This window comes from Opisthorchis viverrini (assembly GCF_000715545.1).
Source record: "Opisthorchis viverrini unplaced genomic scaffold opera_v5_96, whole genome shotgun sequence".
In the NCBI taxonomy this organism is placed as follows: domain Eukaryota; kingdom Metazoa; phylum Platyhelminthes; class Trematoda; order Opisthorchiida; family Opisthorchiidae; genus Opisthorchis; species Opisthorchis viverrini.
The window spans coordinates 178959-197573 of record NW_008751749.1 but is presented as its reverse complement, the minus strand read 5'-3'; the positions used below and the strand labels follow the sequence as shown (position 1 = coordinate 197573).

The 18615-nt window shown below is 46.0% G+C and overlaps 4 protein-coding genes across 4 annotated transcripts in view; 2 read left to right on the top strand and 2 right to left on the bottom strand.

Annotated features, from left to right (window-relative positions):
• T265_05120 (hypothetical protein) overlaps nucleotides 1-1357 on the top strand; it is a gene marked incomplete at both ends in the record, with an annotated part of 5906 nt that extends 4549 nt beyond the window's left edge. The window contains one exon of the mRNA XM_009170044.1: nucleotides 1268-1357. Coding sequence (XP_009168308.1) covers nucleotides 1268-1357 — 90 coding nt within the window. The remainder of the gene's footprint in view (nucleotides 1-1267) is intronic.
• A 5971-nt stretch (nucleotides 1358-7328) lies between these two features.
• On the bottom strand, nucleotides 7329-10819 carry T265_05119 (hypothetical protein; the record flags this gene model as incomplete). Its single annotated transcript, XM_009170043.1, has 3 exons — nucleotides 7329-7364; nucleotides 10595-10711; nucleotides 10739-10819. 3 exons carry the CDS (start codon nucleotides 10817-10819, stop codon nucleotides 7329-7331), a joined length of 234 nt encoding a protein of 77 aa, XP_009168307.1.
• A 1743-nt stretch (nucleotides 10820-12562) lies between these two features.
• T265_05118 (hypothetical protein) lies at nucleotides 12563-15790 on the bottom strand (the record flags this gene model as incomplete). The annotated part of the gene is made up of 5 exons (XM_009170042.1): nucleotides 12563-12849; nucleotides 13423-13663; nucleotides 13710-14063; nucleotides 15324-15548; nucleotides 15713-15790. The coding sequence occupies 5 exons, from the start codon at nucleotides 15788-15790 to the stop codon at nucleotides 12563-12565; spliced, it is 1185 nt and encodes a 394-aa protein (XP_009168306.1).
• A 2592-nt stretch (nucleotides 15791-18382) lies between these two features.
• The window catches only part of T265_05117 (hypothetical protein), a gene marked incomplete at both ends in the record, with an annotated part of 3287 nt that continues 3054 nt past the window's right edge, over nucleotides 18383-18615 (top strand). The window contains one exon of the mRNA XM_009170041.1: nucleotides 18383-18607. Within this exon, the coding sequence (XP_009168305.1) occupies nucleotides 18383-18607 (225 nt within the window). The remainder of the gene's footprint in view (nucleotides 18608-18615) is intronic.

Below are 18615 nucleotides of genomic sequence, written 5' to 3'. Positions count from 1 at the left end.
TGAGCGGAATTCCACAGGGATACCGCTCTTCTTCGGGTGGTATGGCAGTTAGGCACCGAAATGGTGTTTCAGCTGAACGGTTATCTTTTTTGGTGATTAACTATTTCAATCAACTTGTTCTACGGAAAATAGAATGATGCTCACTTCCGTTTGCCTAAATTGTTGTGGGTCTTGATTTTGTTCGCAAGAACGGTACATTTCGACGACTTAGCCACAAGGGTCAACTGAAAACCGATAGCTTTCAACAAATACTATCTTAAAGTAAGGTCCACCATACTTCACGGTCGGATCGCAAGCTCACTTTCACTTGGTGTCTGATAGCTCTTCGCACCGGGTTATGTTCGGGACCGGTGGGATATTTCGAAGACATCGATGCTCAAACACTGAAAGTTGTTTTTTCTGGATTAATCTGATCTGAAGACGAGGACATGTGAATTGGAAAAAATTCGAACGACGGTAAATCGGAACGCTCTCAGAGGTCGTTCAGGGCTGAACTAGGAACAATATCAGGTTTACCACAAAGTTGGGCACTTTCGCCGCTTTCTCTGAAACAAGCACTTTGCTTCCTGTTCTCCTCTAAAGCAAGACGGGGCTGTGGGGATTCCCAGATTATTCGTTCGGACAGAAGAGGTTAACGAACCGGCAGCAGTTGGTAAGACCGTGGTGTCTGTCACAAGCAGAATAGATGGCTCAACAAGGCAACCATGAGACGTAAAAGTGCAAGCGGTACCGTACGTCTAGTTTAAGTCAATCACATGAGCTTGGCTATCTTGTGACCACCTCGCCTTAAGTTGGTGTGAACTTTGGGTAGGTGTAACGTTTCATACTGACCTATTTACGGAGGATCCCACTTGGGACTAGCAGTTCCTAAACCGGTGGGTTTCTGCGCCTAACTCAACATGGCCCACCTGATTGCTGATAACTATCAACACCCTGACCGCGGTAGTCCACGCAATTGATGTTGCAATGGCAACCGTCCTGTCCCAACCATTTGTGTGATTCGATAATGCTGACCACTTGTTATCAGGTGCAAAACAGAGATGGTCGGCCAGTGAGGAGCTTTTGGCGCGATGGGCGCACCTGATCCAACAGTACGGTCGAAATAACGAGGTACTAGCCACTTTGTAAAGTCCAGACAACGAAGGGCAGATTCCAGTAGGACTACAGGAACTGAAGATATGCCGATTGCCTGAATGAGTGTCTGGAGGTTTGTTGTAGTAAGCTAGCACCAAATCCTTTCCCCGTTCACCTTCATTCTTTTCTTCAGATAAATCTGTACGGTACGGCAGCGAAGCATCGATACTGTCATGCTGTCGATGATGATGATGATGACGATGATGACGACGATTATGATTGATTATTATTATTATCATTATTATTATTATTTTAATGTCTATTGCATTAGATTTCCAACCTCAAACGCTGGTTTGTGCACTAAGTCGGCCATATTTTGAGGATAGAGTGACCTACGGACGTGCTCGGTGTTACTGTGTTTTGGACAAGCTTTTGTTTTTAAATGTGGGTTCTACCAGCAGATCCACACTGGAAAAACAGCTGAAATAAATGTTTCTAGAAAGCGCTTCAGAATGACGATGAAAATTCGTACAGGTACGTGGAGAATAATTGGCTAACTTTGGTGGAAACCGCAAATGCCTAGGGCGTACTTTCGGTAGCCTGAAGTAACGTTTAAGTTCGGTAATACAAAGTGGCGTGCGCCAAGTCGATTCCTACCCGACCTATCTGCTATTATCACATGCTTCCACGTAATTTATATCGCAAAGAACCGCCAACCAACAAGCGGAAAGTCAGCTACATTTATCGGTCGATTAGAGCTTAATATCGGTGCGGAGTGTGAAAACCCGAAGAGCTAGTACAACGGTATAGAGCATTCAGAGGTCCTGTCACAGAATTACCATAACTAAGCCAAACATCATGACAGAGATGATAATCGCTTTTTAGGTCTCGATATCCGAACGCCACCGGTGTTTGAAGTCCATCTGTAAAGTAAGTAGAAAAGTCCGTCTATCCAGGGGCATAGCCATGACAGGATTCGTTCAGTAGGATCCGATATATTCTAGAATCTAGTTTCAGGGGGAAGGACGGACATAGCAAGCCAAAGGTCAAACAGCTAGAATGGTATTACGGGGTGAACTTTAGTGCTGTACTGAGGCAAGCAAGGAAAAACAAGTATCCATTCTAAGATTCACTTGCACAAGGGAATCACAAACATGGTAGGCGGTGCCAAATTCTGTTTCGAGCAAAGTCATGAAGCGAACAGCTTCCGTGTAATTTCTAACCGAAGGTATTGGTCGAATGTAAAAACAACGGAATGCGTGACATTGGTTGTCAAATGAGGTGAGGAAAACTAAACACTTGAGAGTATGTAATGTATGTCCCTGATCGTCCAAAAGTGACAAGAGAGCTTAACTCATCTAGGGTGAAGTATTACGCAACGGGGTCTCGGTTAGGACATCCGTGGAATGTTAGCTTTGGCTTTACCGCCAAAACGCCCTGTGTCGTGCTTATGCCAAGTAGCGCAGTCTATATGCCCGACACCACATGCTCTCGGCCTTCTTCCGCATCCCACCTTAGGATTGTCAGGTCCTAACGAACAATTCGATATTTTGTAATATTTCAGTTTCACCTTGTTATAGCCAACTGAGCCGTAGTGCTCTTCCTTCCGTTGGTTCATCCTCAATATAGCCGATTTTCATCAGGTCTCCTTGAGATTCCCCACTGATCACCATCATCATCGACAGCATGACATCATTGTTGGACGCCGATGCTTCACTGTCGTACAACCTTAATTTGTTTGAAAGCCTTATTGTAAAGAAAAGAGTAAAGATGGACGGGGAAGGAACTTAGTGTTAGCTTACCACAATCATTCCGAGGTGCCTATACCTCCAGACATTCACTCAGACGATCTGGATATAAACTGACAACAAGAACGCCACTGACATCGGTTGGCAGCCATATCGTGTAGTGTCTCCAACCAGGCACAGTGAGGATCACGCGGTCCCCATCCTGGAATGCGAGTAGCACCGACAGCACCCAAGCGTTTCGTGATCTCCTTCCTACTCCTGTGCCAAGTCAAGGGTTGGCGATAGGATAAGTTCCACCAGTCTTCCTGAGCCACCCAGCTACCACACAGTTACAAAGCTTTCTACTCTTAGAAGACCGACCCCGTTTTGTTTACGACAGTGACACTGTTGGCTGGAAGACAGTACGTTCAAGTAAGCGCGGTAATTGAAGAGAAATCCAATCAGTTGTGCAAAACAGTGCGACATTCGTGGTCACACATAAGTCGGCGCTCAGCTGCTCAAAATTTATTCGTCTGGCGTTTAAATTTGTCGGGTGCGTCCCATAAAAAAGTGAGTACATATGGCGCGCTGTGCCAGCTGCAAATTGCGATATCTTAAGTTAGGACTCCCATGGAAGATAATAGAGTCAGGTCGGCCCAAGCAGGTCAACCAGATCTAAACTCCCGCGACCTATTGCGGTATGACCTACGCGAGACTCGGGTGTATGGTCTCTAGCCGGATGACCACTTTCAGACAAGGAAACAGGAATAAGAGTGTCTCAGTTGATACAGATGGGTAGGAGGTCAGAATACCTTGAAAATGTGAAATCAAGCTTCACGTGACACTGTTATCGTGAAGGCTAGAAGATTTGTGTAGTATGAATTCAATGCCGTCATGGATGGCTCTATAAATTTCAAGACTGCTAAAAGAGCGCATGTGGTTCCCATGGTTCAGTTGTTGAAACCGAATCGCATCGATAAAAACGATTTCCTAACCTGGAAAGATATGGCATAACTTACGAAACCATGCGGTCAGCAATCAGCTTTCACCTCGTGCAAATAAGTTGAATCAACATACAACCGTCTGCCACGTTGTTTTAAGAACTGTGTTGTGCTACATACCGCTGGCCCGGTACAGAACTATTTTCCAAATGGAGTTTTTTGTTTGCTTTCAAGCTGGGTAACTCTAGAAAACTCTACACCGTATAGAAAGGTTATGTTACAAATCCCATGAACAAAGGTTGAACTGTGACTGAAAAGAACAGAAAACATCCCGTTTCTCAGTGGATGTCGCTGGTGAAAAAGATATAGGATCCTAAACAATCGAAATAGGACCGAGGCTCACTATCTTTCACTTTGCTTTTTGTTAGATTCAGAAACTTAATCAATGGGAGCAAACTAACTGGGCATATTATCAGGGAAGGCTAAAACGGTAGATTTTACGGCGGTTGTTGAGAGGTTTCATAAAGGAAACTACTCACAAGGTTGCTGAAAACTCTTCGACAGCCCACGACCGGTTTCGCCCTTCTTGGGGCTCATCAAGTAGGCGCAGTTCCCGAGTTTCCGTCAACCTTATGATCTACTTGAACCCAAAATTGCACTGTTTTCGAGAAATACACTCATTTGCAAATCAATTTAGTTTTCACGAGTGACTCAACTGAATCTCTCGTTTATGATGTTTTACAACTGAATGTGCTGCACACAGACCGCCTCTTGATTCAGTTGGCATGATATTCGAGATATCGCAGTATATTTTCATAAAGGAAACTACTCACAAGACTGCTGAAAACTCTTCGACAGCCCACGACAGGTTTCGCCCTTCTTGGGGCTCATAAGGTAGGCGCAATCCCCGAGTTTCCGCCAACCTTATGCTCTACTTGAGAGGTGTTTTCTACTTCAGCATGATAGACATTGTACGGCCGCACAGCGAAAAAAATATACGCATTGTGGATAGACAGGCATTGTCTTCCGCGAAAATGTGCTATAAGCAATGGCCTTCGGATATGTCTTTCACTTGATGTGTCTGCCCCATGGTTATCCGACATATGAGTGATTGGTTCTTTACACAACTACCCTGATGCTATACTCTTTTGGTGAGATCGCGGAAGTTACTTGTCAGTAGCCATTATTGAACAACACAGTTACCCTCTATTCAATCTTTTTCACTGTGAAACAGGTGAGTCTTACCGCCGGCAATGTCTACATCGGATTCCTGTGAGCTATTGCCCTCAATGAGTAGCTGCTCTTTCCGTGTAATTCTTACCGACATTGAACGAAACTGTATCCCCTAGGACCAATGTGTCTTGGCAGGTGATACAAAGCTGAATTTCTGAACAGAACCAGACAGTGAGTTGAAAGACTGGATAAATATAGGCTCTAGAAGCCAGGCGACTTTAGAATAGGCTATAAGGAGGTTGAGCAATGCATAGCTACTTTTCCAACCCCCACTAACTTGACAGCCGACTGACAGTGCTGGATTTATACACCAATTTATCATCTCTCGCCTGCAATGCGCAACTACCTACCCCCTCCCAAATCATCGGTGAACGAAACTACGGCAGCTACAACCACTCACTGTACGACGAGTACGCGGTTATCACAGCTGACAATGATGATGAGGTTGAGCAAACTTGACGAAGCAACATTCAGCGGGCGTTGGTCTCTTTGAAACTCTTCAAGAAGGCAGTCCATTGAATAATACCATACCAGAAAAGGTAGCTCAGTGATCAGAGCGTGAATTAACTGACCGAAGGCCCATGTGATTCGACCCCGACCTCTGCCTCTCGACTTCCCCTGTCTAGGCTTTGGAAACCTGACAGTATCTTGGCCATTGTGCATCCTTCTGGTGACACCGAAAGAGTTCGACAGTTGAAAAATACCATAAAACCCGGGAATACTAGAGCCCACAGGATATTCCCGTCTGCTCTCTAATACTGATTGACTTATATACCCCCGAATCACACAACTGCTACTATTCCTGGAAACTATCAGACAGGTGTGCGGTTTAAAGCAAGGATGGTAGTCGAATGTCCCGGTGAATATTTGTTCCCTACGATGTTGCTAGAATACTAGATGTCGAGCTTCACTCTGGAAGTCAATGTATCAGTAGGGTCTTTACACTTCGTGCAGAAATACAGGCGTTCGCACTGGTGTATGGGTGCAATGAACTCGAAAGTTATCGTGTCCAGGATGTTGGGGAAGTTGTAGTGGGCGGGGGACATTACTACGTCGTTTAGTTTCTCTTAAGGAATGTCTTGGTCGAAACAGGACAGTTACATCCCAGCCATAAGGTCATGCACAAAGGATGATATTGTAGCTTACCGGTACATCAGATAATTCCATAACAGTAATCCTCACCGCCAACACGCGTGACCGTTAGACTCAGAGGCATGCGAGAGCCAAGTGGTAAAGATTTGAACCGTGATCTTCAGTTTATCGATTATTTACGGAAATAACGATCGCCCCACAACTCTAAGGTCAAAGGAAATCTGAAGGTGCATAAAATAGATTTTAATCCCCCTGTTTTCAATCCTTGGCTCTAGAAGAAAAGAATTGAACCGGTGAACGTCTTGTGAAGTGATTGATCGTACGTTTCTAACAGATTATGACGCGCACGCACCCGAAAGCCGACCGGAATTTGAGGATACACACTCCCTCGCTGATTCGCACATCCTGATAGATTCCTTTATAAGAGAGAACGACCGTAAAAAAATCTCCTTTGATTGCTCTATCCTTTATGCTCTGAACAGCACATCATCTGATCAGGTTAACAGTCACTTACCGGGTTAAATCTACTTTAGGGTGAGATGGCTCAAGTGGTTAGAGTGCGAATTTACTGGCGGTGGTTCGAACCCGACCTCTGCCTCTCGACTTCCCCTGTCTAGGCTTGGGCAACCTGGCAGTATCCCAGGCCTCGTGCCTCCTTCGTGTGGCATGGCAGCTAAGCACCGAAATGGTGCTACAGCTGAACGATTGCTTTTCATAATCGATCACAAGTCGCATAGTCCAGAGGTTCCGCAAAGTTAGAAAGTCTGTATTGAAGCCAATCAAGGCTGTCGGAATGTAGATAGCTTTATGAGAGTAACATAGGTGATGGTGACCTTACGGCGAGTGGAATCCGGTGAAAATATAAATCGCCGAGTAGATCCGGCTCCCATGAGTGACAAGAAACAGCGATTTTCACAGGAGTATTAGCTTCAGGACACCGGGGTTAGTTATCGCGGTGTTTGGTTACCGCTTCTAAGGCGGTGCGAAAACCTATCACACTATAAGTTCACCATCTTTAAAAAGCTATCCGCTCCAAGTGACATTTTCTCATCAAATGTTCCCATGAAAATGAAATCGGTGGAAGTTTTCACATTTGCTCATAATCCACAGACAAAATAGCAATTTTAAACAGAAAAGTCATAATAACTCAGGTTGTTTGCAACACTTCTGGCTTGCAAGTGATGCAACAATTCCACGTCACGTGTAAGTCCACAATGCGAAAACCGTTCTGCAATCTGATTAGTGGAGGAAGACAGGGTGATCAGAGGGTGCCTTCCGGTTTCACCGACAAGTGGCCCTGGAATAATAATCGATGAAATAACGCACAGTGCAGTCCAGGGACACGGTTACAAAAACAGCTACAATCGGCCAAGATTCTCGACCGAACAATTCGCCCGTCTGCGCCAAGCTGATAATTGCTTTTGGTTGGTCTGATATAGTCTAACGCAGTCCCGGTCTTAATTCAGATGGACTAGGGATGGTCAGATGGGGACGGAAACCCGGAAGGTTGATGGGGCTGATCGATAAACTGACGTTTGACGATGTCTCCTACAGTCCAGACCGCCTCGACTGTCCAAAGCGGCGAGACCGATTGGAATTAGCTTGGTTTCCGGCTTTTTAGGAATAAACAGCAAAATATTGACCTCGAAAAGAACAGGTGCCCTTAGCTTCATAACTGGCGCTCGTTCGTGGCCAGGCAGTCACGATGGATTTTGTTCCATTAGTCATCATTTTAAAAATAACGCTTTTTATTTGATCGCTTAAAAAGTGCATCGGGCACGTCGATCTGTATAAACTGCAAGTGCTCCACTAGTACACTTTATCATAGCCTTACACGCTGTATTGGCAGAACCGAACGCGCTTAACGCACCGTTCGCCAAAAATGCATGTTCACTATTCATCGGTATGGAAATGAAAGACCCCCAAGGGGATTTGAAAATAGATCTGATTTCCCACGGCCTTTTCAGGCCAGACGACCTGGGCTTTGTACTTTAAGATTAAGGGCACCGAGACAAAGCAAAACTGACCGTTGCATTCTTCTAGCGTTCTAATCTGATCTACTATGAGCTTTCTCACCCCGTCGCCTAACCAAACCTTTTCATTTGATGTCATTAGGCAGCAGGAAACCTAGCAAATAAGGTTAAAGTGAACATCGATCATCTCCGAGCAATGACGCCAGCCGGGCTCAATCCTCAAGCCATCTCGGCTGGCTCCGCCGCTGAATGGATGTACTTTAAGTGCCTATCTGTTCGTTTATTGAAGCCCAGGATTTCTCTTGTGAGTTGTAGCTCGATATGGCACACATGTGGTCAGTGCACCTAAACTCCATAGGCTCAGCTCAGCAGTTGTTGGAACACTAGCAGGGGGTGAATGATTGCAGCCTCACCAAGCGCCGACAAAGCACAAAGGGGTTGGGAAAGATATCTGTTCGGCCAAGTAATCCTGAGGCTTGTATGCCAACCAAAATACGAAAGACAAGAAAAACGGGAACTCCATCGACTTCATGTGACAGTAATCAGTGAGTAGTCAACCCGTAGTGTACGTATAACAACTGGTAGTCGGTGAGTTGTCAGTATGGCTAGTAAACAGTTTCATCCGAGCTCAGGAATCGGCTGTTTTTTTGTTAACACAGAAACGGATTGTATGGGTGAACCGCGATGGACTCGTTTGTCGCCAGGAGTCGTGTTCGGACACCTGTTGAATGCTGGAATAATTCGGAAGGTTGACATCGGTTCCGTAGTATCATCTACACCGTTGACTCGATGTTCGACCACTGCAGTCCTAATCTTTTGGTGTCCTTTACTCAATCAAACGGTGATTTTCACGGACTCTGTTAGATATTTGACCCATGTTCTTGAGATGCTGAACAATTATGGGCTAGTTCGTAAGGTGAACTATTCGTTTTGCGCATCGAAAGTTTGACAAAATGTAGTCGAAACTCGTCTAGTAGCAAGGTCATCAAAAACATCGCTCCCAAAAGGCAGCTGGATAAATCCTTCCCCGTTCGGTGTCATCAGTATTCCGGTAGACGCATGCTCTTGTCAACGAAATTTGTCAGGAGAGCCCCCTTGTTTCCGACTCCACGTCAGAATCGAATGTTCACGAGCCAGGACTATCGATTAGGACGCTGCTATCAGAACTGCTAGAATCAGGTTCAGCTAAGCTATCAAGTCAGTCTACATGATACTTTTTCAGCCTGATGACAGAACCAGGGATATTATGATCAACTGGAGAATGTTTCAGGTGAATGTTTGATTCTTGTTGACAGGCGTTCCACTCGCGGTCGAACGGTCGTGTTTAGACGGTCACGCGTTCAATACCCCTGGAAGTGCACTACTGATGATTCCCAATAAGGAGGAAACAGCTGTACAATGCCTCTCGGCAAGATTGAGTCCATTCACACGGCGGAATCTCAAACGAATTATCTTTGCGTTCTTTCAAAATGGGACTAACAAGAAAATCGGAGCACCGGTTGATCATCCAAGAAACGCTACTCGGATCCGCTGGGAACGTCCAACTCCCGTTCGATGGTAAGCACTACTGGCAGATAGTTGACCGGTATGCTGACGAGCTTGCATCTTGGTCCATTACTCACTGACGTCTTTATGACCAGATCAGTGGTCAGTGTGACTTTGTTGCAGAGGTTCGGCGATATCCTAGGTGTGCGTCCCAACTGCGTGGATGTACAACACATATGAGCTACAGAAGCACAGCTATATATGTGCGTTCACACGCCAGATACGTTCCGTGCCACATGTATCGTAAACCGACCGGAGTCGACCAGTAGAGTGCTTACTTTCACATATGTAATTTAGCCAGGTGTCTGGCCCACCGAGTCCATACGATCTGCCCGTTAGACCGATTGAATCTGAGTTACAAGCTCTGAAAGCGATTCTTAAACAGAAGCGTTTCCTGACAAGCTTATCGATGGGATGCATCCACCGGGACAATAGAGCGAATGAAAAAGCTATACATCCTACTGCATGTCAAGGGCGATAGCCTTTTTGACGTTGGACAAGCTTCGTGTAGTGAAACTAGGAGTTTACTTCATCAGCCGGCCCATACTTGTCCAGTGATCCAGGGGTGGGGTGCATCGCGTGCGCTCATTTACCAAGAAAGCAGAGTGTACTGATCAGACTCTAAGGCACCTATTTAGGAGACTAAGGGGCGGCAAAAGATGGGAAGCGCAGACATCGAACAGCTACCAAGTCCAATACAAATTATGCATCTGGCAGTACAGAAAGGCCGCACTTCATCTCACATTTTATAGACTCCGTATCTAGCTGTGGTGTGACCCTAAAGAGTAAATTGTGGGTAAGCGGTACGGCTACAAGTAGCCTGGATTGAAATAAGTGGCCATTCCATTAGTGGGTATCCCATCAACACGCCCTGGTATCTCACGACGGGGATTTAAAGGTACTGGTTGCCCGGTGCCTTTAGTGGAAACGTCAAAGCCACTTTTACGAGTACACACTAATGACTAAGGGGGCGAGATGGCCCAGGTGGTTAGAGCACGAATTTACTCACTGGAAGGTCCATGGTTCGAGCCCGACCTCTGCCTCTACTTCCCCTGGCAGTATCCCAGCCCTTGTGCAACCTTCGGGTGGCTTGGCAGTTAGGCACCGATAGGGTGCTACAGCTGAACTATTTATTTATTTTGATGACAGACACCTTGTATGCACATCCGGCTGGTGGTGCCCGAATAACTAAGTGCATGTGATTGAGCGTCCCACCTATGGTCCGCTGCCCCATTGTGGCTGGGCTCTTGAACCGTTTCAGGGTGATTCAGTGGGAAGAGACTGTGAAATTGGCAGGCTGGTCAACAGGTCCGGTCAACCAGCCACTTCTTTCCCACCCCTCATGTCACGGTACCATAAGACGAGTGACGTAATAGAGTACACGGCCTCGACTGAGGCAACTCCCACTTACAGAGAATACCCACAAGAATGAACAAAATTGTCTTCTTTCAAGTATATTGTAAACTTGCCAAAACGGATGGCTGTGGGGGTAATAAATTTCCGACTGGGGTTCCTCCTCTGCATTCTATTGCTTCCAAAGCCCATAATTGTCATCCGCTAGCTAAACTGATGGATTTGTGCGAACTTGTAACGTGCAAAATGTCACCTCCTTGCTCGTATCATCTCATTTCGCGAATATCAGTTGCTGGGCTCACACGGATTGCGCGATGTGGACACGATTCAACCGAAGAGGGCAGATGTGATGCTGTAGTCACTTAATGCATACTGGCATCTGAATAAAATGAAAACCGAGGGTTAATGTGGTTTTTCGTCTTTCCGAACGGCGGGAACCAGTCCAGATCAGACAGATTTTCTTCCTATTCAGTGTTTTGTTCCAAGTGTTAGACACATGAGTTGTTGCCATATCTAAGCGACCCGTCAAAAAATAAGTCTGTCATGATTCACGGAACCGGTCGTTTGAACAAATTCGATGAGTGAAACAACCCAGAGTAGGTACAGTCGGCAAAAGTTGATTTTTTGTCGAGCGTCGTTTTGTGTGGAGTATTCTCTCTAAGAGGAATTCAGGGGCAAAAAAGCAGGGACCGAAGGACATTGTTCTCATACGAAAACTTCATTCCGAAGAGGGACCACTGCTACCATTGTAACGGTGATACTACTGATGGGGGTATGCGAGTAGTATGTCTTTCTGTGAATCCGCTTTGCATCTCGTGAGAATTGAGATCTATTGCGGAATTTGTGGAGTAGCACTGCTGTGTAGGATTTGCTTGGATTTGAGAAACAGTTAATGAATATCCAGGAAAGTTCAGAAAGACGCGTTCAAAGAGAAGACGGATATTCAATTTTTGTAAACAAGATGCATCCGGGAGTTTTGTTTCCCTGTCCAATAGTCTGTAACTGTTCAGTTGGCATTTTCTAATAAATAACTCCGCAGCGAAGGCCTTCTTCCTTTCACCACTAGGACATTCTAGTTACCAACTGTTCGTCCAAACAAGCGAGAACTATTGTTACAGAACAGTCATATTTTCGGTTTTACCAATCTTTCGAGTCGGGTTTAATTCCTAGCTTTGAGCGCCATCGTCCAGGGGTGGCCAACACACCAAGTTCAAGCGAAAACACACGAGCGACTGGAATGGCATTTATTCATCAACTGCACTTGGAATAGCCCGCCAGCGTCACTTATATAGAAACACAGTAAAAGGTTTGTTTGACTGAGCCGGATGATAATCTAAGGTTGTTAAATTATCCTTCCATCGTTTTGTGCCATCGATTTTTATACAGGAATGCGCCAGATGCTTTCCACCTGGTTTCCGATTTTCGCCCCATAGAGACATTATGGAACACGTCACGGTTAGATTGTTCAACCGATGTTCCTATGTGTATGTTCATCACGATATTAGTCGCCCGAATCCTGCTCTAGTGTGACCTGCGAACAGGGCTCAAAAGTACAAGTGGCGTTCAAGTATCTGGTCCGTTGAACCATAGGTAAAATATATACAGCAGCCGAACTGACGGTTACCTAGCCTATACGAATGAAATGTGCTGGACTGTGACAAGGGCTCAAGACAGCTCGGTGGTTAAGGCGCCAGCTTACAGGCCGGAAGGACCGTGGTTCGAACCCAACCCCAGCATTTCGACTGCTCCTTCCTAAGCTTGGACAACCTGGTAGTGTCCCAGCCGTTGTGACTTTTGCTGGCATGGCAGCTAAGCACCGAGAGGGTGATAAAGGTGAACGATTTGAGTGAAGCCTCATGTAGGGACACGTTATACTAATGAGAATTCTGCGAGCAAGTAGTGTGGGTGTGACTGATACTAGTGGAATTCGGTGAAGATGGCGGGTCACAAAATGTTTACGGGTCTAAAAATGCGCTCGTGCAGGGGCATGCAGGAGCCATAACAAGCAATTTTGATATGATAGTCGAAAGACTACTATCATACATATCCTAGCAGATTCTGAATTAGTTGCATTCCATCCACCTGCCATGGGTCATCAACAAACAAACCCTTGAGGAAGGCACGGGACTTGATAAGTTCAACACCACACTGAGATTGCCGAATCTGAATGCAAGTAGCCCCATATATCGTTTACCACGACGTCACCCGGTCAGTAGCAAAAAAACAGGACAAATCGGGTGAATAAGAAAACATTATTATTGGGTCATCCGAGGAAAGACAGACACATAATTGTGAAGATAATGACACTCTAACGTAGAAACAGTAGAAGAACAATCTGTACAGGACAGTGTTCAACAGATATGAGTAGGCTAACCTAAAGACCTCCCACTGATTCAAATAATGTATGATCAGTTTGTTCATAACCGGGTAGAAAAACGTCGTTCGCCACGGGGGGTGAAACCTACCCCTAAGCCTTAGAAAAACCATATTCCATCAACTCTTTGACTTGAAAGCTTCCACGATCCCTCGGATCCAAAAGACTCAACACCTCCGTATACAGAGTACAGTTGTCGAAAACTGCAGTGTGTTCGATGTTTCGCAACTGCTCAATATACGTCCCAGGCAAATTGCACTGAATCGCTCCCCGAAGGATGATATCCAAGTAGTGAGGCGAAGGCCGTCCGACTTGGTGAGAGACGGTAGCATAAGATCTACAAGTGAGATGCTTTAAATGAGAAATACGACATCAATGGTTAGCATGAATTTCAAACCTTCAGCTCACCATCGGCTTCCAAACAAACTGAAACAAACAAGGGGGTGTACAATACGGGTACTGATTCCTGTGCATCTAACGAAGGCAAATCTGAATCGGCAAGCCTCCAGATTGCGCCATACACACAGTGTGATTCCTTACGGACGATTGTGGCCGGGGAACCACCCCAAGTGTGGCTAACTCCACAGAATGTTAGAGCATAGTCAACGAGGCGACCCACTCCAATAAATTCAGCGGAGGGATTCTTCAACTGAATGCGTTGTTTCAGTAGATTGCTGCCGAAGGCAAAGTAGTAAAACATCAGGACGACCGATAAACGCCAAAATTCACCGAGGAAGGGTTCGGGGGAAAGCTACAAATGAATGTGAGAAGGTGATACAAAAGGTTATCCGTTGCAACAGAGAATATCTTTAGGATACGATTCACCTGAGAGCAGACTAGGCCAAGAGCCAAACATTTTGTCTCGTAGATCAGAGTCTTAGTAAAGTGATTGTGTTCAAGTTGGGTGAAACTGAGAACAAGAATTATTTACATCTTTCTACTGAATGTCGATAAGACAGGAACCAGCAGAAAGACAAGAAGCCCAAGTGGACATCACGATGAGTACAGAAGCATTCGCATAGTTCCCGCTTGTTTGCTTGCAAGGCCGAATCAGAAACGTGACTGTCAAATCTTTCAGTACCGATAAGGCCATTGAGAGGGACTTCATTTACTATCAAACCTGGTACGATTCGAGATTGAACAGCTAAGAGACGCATCGGTGAAAAATGCAGAGAAGCTCATCGAAAGTGAATCCCAAGCTAGAGTTTTCAGGTTTTGCTCTACTGCAGACACGCCGGAAATAACCCGTTTTTCTGAAAACCTTGTAGGTGTGTTGCATACATGCTGTGCTCCCCAGTGCTTCACTTTACGTTTAAGCTCACAGTGTCAAAGTTTTCTATGAATAAAGTCTAGCTTCCGTGACCGTAATCTCTTCCATTGTCGCGGAGCCCCACTCCCCGCCAAACAGCAATTTATCGAACCACAAAGTTTTGCTGAACAATGGATCGACCCTTACATCCTGAACGGTTCGATACCAGGACTCGGCAGACATCTGGGAGCATTGGTTTTGTACTTTCGCGAATTTCCCTGACTCAACTGCTTCTCATTAACCAGATAAACTGAAAACCTTATTTACGTTGCTCCCAGTGTCTGAGATGTGGTCGTTGTAGGAGGAACGAACAGTCCATTTTTGCACATAAAAAGATAATCGTTCAGTTGTAACACCCTTTCGGTACATAGGAAGGAAGCACGAGGGTCTGGATACTGCTAGGTTGCCCAAGCCTAGATAGATGGAAGTCGAGAGGCAGAGGTCGGGTTCGAACCACGGACCTTCCGGTCAGTAAATTGGCGCTCTAACTACTGAGCTATCCCGTCCCTTGAGGAGGAATGGTCCACTCCGAATGGATTGTACGCATCTATCCGAATACATCTAGCTTTCAAGCAGCATCACGACTCGTGTTTGAACTTTCTCTACAAGGTAACAACATAGGCGAATTATTCATCTTTCCAAGTAATGGGAAAAAAGTGGACCCTATAGTGATGTGACGACTTGAGCGCTTTCGATACCTACTGAGTTATGAATGGTCAGAGTGAAATTCAAGGGGTCTCTTAAAGCAGGTTGTCCAGTGGTTGGATGTCTGACTAACACAGCCACCTGGCACTTCAGGCTTAAAGTTAGGACAGGCGTGGTGACTTGCTCTTTAAGAATGAAAATGACCTGGCATTTCGCGCCAAACACCACTGCCTTGCGGTCAGGATTGCGAGCTGAAAGTTCTTGTTGATGATCCCAAATGTCCTGTCGGGATTTGGGTGCCTTGTCAGTATCTCGGTCCCCATACGACCATCAAATCGGCAACTGAAAACACTGCAAAATCAGCCGGGTCACTTTACGCAGCAGCTAGATGAAAACATGCGACCTAAAACACCTTCCTCTTTCAAACAACTCTATTCTCCACCCACCCCTGTCTGTCTGCAGGGCTGAAGACTCCGTTCTTCTGGCACCGCCGTTGGCTGCGACGTCTGCGCATCAGTAGACATTGACAGCCCCGAAAACATAGAAATTAACCTTTGAGACCCGGTCTGTCTAGTTACCTTTGCCACTCGCATTCTGACAGGGACTGGTCTTGAGAGTTCGACATTGATGCATGTTTTGCATTGGAAGCAAGAATTCAAGATCGTGGTGAGAAAGCCTAATTAACAACCTCACCACTATCCTCCAGCTTCCAAAAGAAACTCCTCTGGTGATTCAGGAGACACGTGACAGGCTGCGCATGGTATGAAATCGTTCTAACGTACTCAGAGGATAGGCCTTAGCTCGAATGGATACTCAATGATAATCATCTCAGTGTGTTTCGTCTGCCAACTTCTAGGATAGGACCTCGCAAAGCCAACTGTCAGCTTACCTATCAGTGCGCTGTAGATCTGAGGCGACCAAAGGCAATTCTCACTCTGTTGCGGGGTGCAAAAAAACCTCGAGGTTGACTGAATATGAGTGAGCAAGTGGGTGGACTTGGCGGGACTCGATTGGGTGAGACTTGGATTGGACGCGGCCGGCACGGATAACGATGAACGACTGTTTCAGTTGCGTTCTGACTGCAGAATGTTTCACGCAGTACTATCAGCACAACTGAAATTGCCTGACCAAACGGTACAGGACCCAAATTGAACACATTGTAAGTTACTGAGAGCGCAGATTAACTGCTTACCGACGTTTCTTTCGGAACTATTGTGTGACCATACATCCGCACACCGTTGCCTTCCCCTAAACTTTTCGGGCTGTGCGAGCGGTGGGTCTGTTGTGTCCCAAGCACAAAACGATGGGCCTGACTCAAGTATTGACTCAACGCCTGAATCACCTATACTTTGTTGTATTACAACAGCTCACGGAGTATCAAGTCCACAGCAGCAGGCGGACCTCGACTGAGTAAAAGTGGCGTAGACCACATCTTCACACCCTGCAAAATTGCAGAGAAGCGGCGTACGTACGAAGGAATCACAAACATGACATCCCTGGATTTCCGAAACTCGTCTGACCCTACTGACCAGTCGGTCTTTTTCTAACATGCTTGCACAGCAAGGAATGCTTCGGGGAATTGTGTATTTGGAATCCGCGGATCTAATTGCTTACAGGAGCACCAGCCACATAAACTGCTGTAGAGCAAGGATTCCCATTCTCTCTATTCTTATCGATGGCAGTGTTGCATCAAAGCCATCGCCATCACTCTGTAGCTCTCGCTCCCTGCCGTATTAGATAAGGGCTCGGGATAGCTCAGTGGTTAAGACACCAGCTTGTGGCCCGGAATGTCCGCGGTTCGAATCCAACCCCAGAATCTCGAATGCTCCTGCCGAGGCTTGGGCAATCTGACAGTACCCCAGCTCTCGTGCCTTGCTCTGTTTGCTGGCATGCCTGCTAAGTGCCGAAAAAGCGCTACGGCTGAACAATTTTTGTTCATATTGGACAAATGGATCCATTTGTAGTCAAAGTACAGACTGGGCCATCACCTCCACCGCGTCGCTCTAGTCACAAGTTTTTGTGCTTATCTCAGTGGGTGATACTGCATTACCTGGAACCACTGCGATTCGGTGCAGTGGTGAGCTGAAAAACTTAACTGTGTTCATCAGTCGATTGGAGGAAGAGACAAAAGGTGGGAGGTCTTCGAAAACACGGTTCTCGAATGGTTGCTGATGTAAAGTTTGCGGACCTGGGGTGTGCAGACCATAGTCTCGTCCTCCAAGAAAAAGAAGCTGAACTGATCAAGACCATTCGGTCTCTTTGAATGCATTTTGCACTCAAAAATATACGTTCGTGCTTTAGAACACTGTCATTGGATGTTTCTCTTCGAACCTAAGGAAAAACACTTGAGTAAGTGAGAATTCCAAGTACCTTGGAAGGAGTGGGGTGAGAAGGCTCAGTGGTTAGGCGCGAACTTACTGACAGGAAGGTCCATGTTTCGAACCCGATCTCTGCCTCTCAACCTACCCTGTCTAGGCTTGGGCAACCCGGTAGTGTCCCAGTCATCGTGCTTCCTTCTGGTGGCATGGGAGTGAGGCCCCAAAAGGGTACTACAGATAAAGTATTTATAAAACCCAAAACTCATGCTTGCAGGTGAGCCGATTGACGTGGTAGGTAGATTTATTTACCTGGATGGCTGTATAAGTTCCGGTGGACTAGCTGGAGGTGAGATTGCTTCTCGAATCGATAAGGTTAAAGTAGCTCTTGCCAACCCCCGACACCTATGGCATCGAAGTCAATTCGCCCGTCAGTGCTTCAGGGATAAGAAACGTTACCTATACGCGTAGAGGATGTACAGAAGGATCAGTATTTGGCCGTCATCGTCTCTAAAACATTGGTCGGGTATATCGGGACCACTGGATTAGTAATACTGAGGTACGCCAAATGGTTTTAAGGATAACTTCTCCTACGATAGATGAATTACTCACGCTTCATAGATTACACTGGTTAGGACATGTACTCCGCATGCCAGAGGACCGTCTACCTCCCAGATCTCCTTCTTCCCAGCCGCAGGCAAAGTAGGAGCGACCAAAAGATTAGAACTGTATGACCCGGGAACGAAATATGAAAACACTAACCAGTAAACTGAGTCGGGTTGTCAACTGCCACCTACCTCGATGATAACCCCGGGAGTAACTTCATCCATGTTTAATTACACTGGTAGAAATGGTCTTATCGCACAATTAATGGCGCTGGAGCATCGAATCTATCGCCTTCAATTCGTAGCTACAATTTCCCGAACTAACCGAACCTGCCATCGTCTCCAATGCTTGGCTATACCTCCCATGCTCTCCTACTTCCCGGTAATCGAAACTGCAGCAGCTGGAACCAATGTACTCATGGTACATGA